Genomic DNA, 4900 nt, shown 5'->3' on the forward strand with positions numbered 1-4900 from the left:
TTACTTTCTTCCATTTCTCTTCTAATATCTCCCATAAATTCGTCGTAGTAGTTGGTGCCCTTTGTGTTACTTTGTCTCCAAGTATCTTCCAAAGGTTTTCAATTGGATTTAAATCTGGATTTTGTGCTGGCTACTTCATTACATGGATGTTTTGTTCACTAAAGAATCCAGTGACACGCTTTGCAGTATGATAAGGGGCTTTATCTTGCATGAAAATTCACGGTTGATTCGAAAATGCTCGTAATGATGGGCTCAAATGCTATTTAACCAAATCCAAATAGATATTAGTGTTAATAGTCCCTTTAATCTGCACTAGAGGACCAACTTCTTAAGAAGAAATCATTCCCCACACCATGACGCTTCCTCCTCCAAACTTGGCAGATTTCTTCAGGCTCTTGGATTTCAGCCGATCTCCTGTGAAGCGCCTAACATACTGCCTACCATCTGAACCTACTAAATTGAATTTGCTTTCATCGCTAAAATGAACTTTTGACCACTTTTCACTCCTCCAGTTCACATGAAATGAAAGTATTTCCAATTTGTTCTTCTTGCTGATGAGGTTTCGTTGCCGGGGAACAAGTCTTTAATCCAAATTCCTTCAGACGGCGAGACTGTAAAGCGGCTCACCATTATTTACATTTATTTTCTTAGAAATTCCAGTCGCAGTCTCGAAAGGTTCCTTCATGGCTCGATTATCACGCATGGTGGTTTTGCGTGGTCTACCAGTTGCCTTTTTCGGTTCAAAACCTTTAGTTTCTTCATAGAGCTTAAGAACACGTGAAACTACACTCTTAGATTTCCTGTGAAATAGCCGAGAGAGTCATTCATGAAATTTTCATCTTAGCAATTTCTTTTCGGAGGTCGGGAGTAACTTTAGCGTGGTGTGCCATGTACGGAAGCTAGCACAATACTGAGACAATAGTAACGTTCAGCCTGCAAATGTAAACAATGTTTGAAATTTCCAGAAATTTCTGAAGGAATCTAATCGTTCTCTTATTTTGCACATGAGACATTTGGACGAAACTAGTGGTAGCGTTATTAACTTTTATTAAGACCAGTGTACAAACTTAGATTTTTCAGAGAATTTAACTAATAATTAACCGTGTTTACGAAACCGATTACGAATTTGTACGTTCACTAGCTTTTCCGACATTTAAAAAAATATTAATCGTTCTCTTTTTTTTTTGCTCGCTACTGTAGTCAATACTAATCACATTACACCATGTTAAGATGGATTAGAGTGAAGGTAATACGGACCAAATTTGTGTGTCAACCGTTACATATCAGAAGAACATTTCTATTGTCCATTGTGGTAGACACTTCGCCCAGTAACAAAAATCAGAGGCAGAATTTGAGGCAAGTTGACGAGTATTAGAAAGCTCAGGTTAGAAGATGATCAAAAGTAGCTATCCAATCAATAAGAAAAGTCGTTGCACACCAAAAAAGAAAAAAAAAAGCGAACACGTATCAATGAGTGAGCCTCTAATTAATTGTTCAACCAGTTAGAAATAGCTTCCAAATCTCTTCCAAATATCATTTATAATCTTAAAACTCTCATGGAGTCGTTATGTAAATCAACAACAACAATAAACTGGGTAATCCCGGCCGAACGGAGAAACTATATAACAAATGAAATCTTCAAATTTGTATAGGAAGGAAAAAATAAACTGTGGTGACGATTATACGTTTCCCAGTAGCGTTAATGTCCTTAGCTAAATAAAAATACTTCACGCTAGAACTAATCCTGATCTCGGCTTTTACCAAGACAACTTTAAATTTTCTCCATGGCTGTACTAATGACTATAGTGACTCATCTTTTTTCTCTCCCTCTTTCCCTCCATATTTAAAAAATTATTTTACTGGCTTCAGTCAATGGATATACCTATGGTAGGGGATATATATGTATGATATATATAAATATATATATATATATATATATATATATATATATATGCATGTATGTATGTGTGCGTGTATGTATGTGTGTATGTATGTCTGTATATGTATGAATGTATGGATGCGTATGCGTTTATGTGTTCTTGTGTGCATGTATACGTAACAAAAACTTCTTTGTTAGTCTATATGAAAATGTCACAAAAGGAGTGTTACTTTGCTCAGTAATTGGACACCCACCAAGACAACTGTTAACACATATTTTTTTGTGTAAATAATAACTGAGACAACATGGGGAGATTTTCAAGGAGATTTTAGGCCTTGTTTTCTCATGAGACCAAAGTTATGCATGAAGCGATAGAGCGCAGTGTGGATTCTGACGATTATGTGCATCATTTCAAAAGACGTGGTATCGTGAAAATATGTTTCATTTCAATTTACCACTACTTTCTGATATTGTTTTTACTTTTAACTAAGAAAGGGATGTGCCCCACTGCCTTTTTACAAAAGAAATAATGTTTTATGGTTTGTTGCCACTTCCTAATACCAACCATTTTAGCTTTGCGCAATTGGTATACTTTTTCCAGAGAGAAAATGGGGGAAAGCTGCGTAAAGTGGTCTCATAAAAGTAGAAACATTTGAATGAATGGCACACAAAGAAACACCAGTGAAGCACTTGAAAATTTCATACAGTAAAAACATCAAAAAGTTAAACTGTTTTTCTGTGAGGTTTAGAATACCGTAGGAAAGGATCGAAATACAGATTCATCAAACCGAGTCAACCGGCAAGAGACCTAGAGGTAGACCACGAAGAGTTAGATGGATAATATCCATGGTCTCAGTTGGACACGTTGTGAATTCACTGGAAAATGTAATGACGGTTGTTTCTGATAGGACCCCATGGAAGAGATGCCTGAGGACTCTACACTCATGACAAAGGATGGTTAGATTTAAAGATGGTAGGATTTAGAAAGTTGTAAGGATAAGCTTTATAGATGCCTTTTAATAGGAAAGCAATATCGGTAAATGAAACGAAGTTATTTTCATAAACTTATAAAATAGAATCGCTATTTTTTTAATGAAAGATTTGTATAAAAGCTTAAAGGGATATTTTTGACGTGAGGAGAAACAAAAGCAAAAATATTCATCACAGAAAATATAATGAAATAATCTTTCATTGTTTACCTGCAAACATTATTATGATGAGAATTTTATTTCGATTATTGAACTGAAATAAAAATGTTTCTAGCATTCCTCTAAAATAATTTTGGCGGCAAAACACCCGGAGTGTTTGAACACAAAAATCACACTTTCAATATCGTTGAGTTTCATTTCTCCTTAATGATGCCATAGTCATGCAAACTGCCTCAGTCAGGTTGTTTATATAGTCTTTAAACAGATAAAATAATTTACTAGGATATACTTGACAATCATGTTCCATAGTATTTTTCTTAATTTTATTTTTATTGACAGTATAAATATTAAAGAAATATTGTTATCAAATTACCTGGATAACATGGTCTGTCATTACAAGACAGATATGCTGAACAAGATATACCGTCACCATAGAAACCTGGCGGGCATTCTCCACAACGGAATCCATTTTCAGTATCAATGCAACGAACTCCAGAGAAACATGGATGAGAAGAACAGCGCCGGATATTTCCAGGTTCATTCGATCCTGCAAGTAAATGCACATAAAAAAATTAGGTATTTGGAAGCAGTGCCAAATGTTCATTATATGAACTAAGCTGTTATTAATGGAAAGGATTAGCACATGCGTATACACACGTACATATTAAAAGAAATATAAGATGTATACTGTGTAATTTCATGCCAGTATGTATACATTGTGTTGTTCCATAGTATATATTTTTGTATAACCCAAGACATAATTTTATTTATAAACCCCTATGGTGGCAATGTTATCACGGTAGCGAATAGTGAAAAAGACACTTTATTTATTGAGAAGTTGGATACCCAGTGAATGCTAGGAGGAGTCTATCCAACGTTCAGTGGGTGTGTATTGGACATCAACTCCTTATGTTCAAGGCTGCATTCACTACACACGTTTACTCACAGATACACATACATGCTCATACCCACCCAACCGCACGCCTACATATAATGTATAGGCTTAATAAATATTTTTAGCCTCGCAGCACAAGTAGACGCATGTTAGTTAACTAATGTATTAAGAATGCGTTTTTGGATCATTTGTAAATAAATTTACATGCATACGTTAAATCAAAATACACACATTTAGCGCCGCTGCGCAGATATAGCTCGCGGTGAAACCAAAGAGCTATTTCCACAGTCCTAGTTAATTCGTGCACTTATGTTAACTAATATATTGGTATGTTAACGAGGAAAGTCAATATCTGGTGCTCATTGAACTTTTTGCTAGTGGATGTAAATTACACCCTCTCTCTGGAGATCAGATGTAGTAAGGACTTCTGGGTGAAGCTAGTGGAATTGCGAAGATGGAACTTTGTGGTTTCAACACTGGATCTATTTGCGCAGCAAAGCTGAATGTATATTTAATAAGCATAAACATGTACGTATATTATGTCTACAACTTGTACACTAACACGCTGTCTCAGTACTTTATATATATATATATACATGATTAAACTGAAAACGGAGTGTAATTAGAAGTATTTTTTCGCACAACAATCCTTTCGGCTTCTTTCTGCACTGCTCCACAGGGTGCATGTGACGATGTAATGACATCAGATGCAGCGCACAGTGCAAAAGTGCCTCATCAGGTGACATAACATGCTTCAAATGTTACCAGATTAACGCTACATTTTCGTTATATGGTGGTGAATAGAAAATGTAATATAAATCTGGTAATGTTTGAAGCATGTTATGTCAACTGATGAAGCTCTTTTGCACTGTGCGCTGCATCTGATGTCATGTATGTATGTATGTATGTATGTATATGTATATATATATATATGTATATATGTATATATATATGTATATATATATGTATGTATATATA

The 4900-nt window shown here is 35.2% G+C and overlaps 1 protein-coding gene across 1 annotated transcript in view; it reads right to left on the reverse strand.

The window, feature by feature from the left end:
- The window catches only part of LOC106872747 (cartilage oligomeric matrix protein), a 130240-nt gene that overhangs the window by 45347 nt on the left and 79993 nt on the right, over nt 1-4900 (reverse strand). Inside the window, exon 7 of the mRNA XM_014919838.2 lies at nt 3401-3574. Within this exon, the coding sequence (XP_014775324.1) occupies nt 3401-3574 (174 nt within the window). The remainder of the gene's footprint in view (nt 1-3400; nt 3575-4900) is intronic.

The sequence above is a fragment of the Octopus bimaculoides genome, chromosome 2 (genome assembly GCF_001194135.2).
Source record: "Octopus bimaculoides isolate UCB-OBI-ISO-001 chromosome 2, ASM119413v2, whole genome shotgun sequence".
In the NCBI taxonomy this organism is placed as follows: domain Eukaryota; kingdom Metazoa; phylum Mollusca; class Cephalopoda; order Octopoda; family Octopodidae; genus Octopus; species Octopus bimaculoides.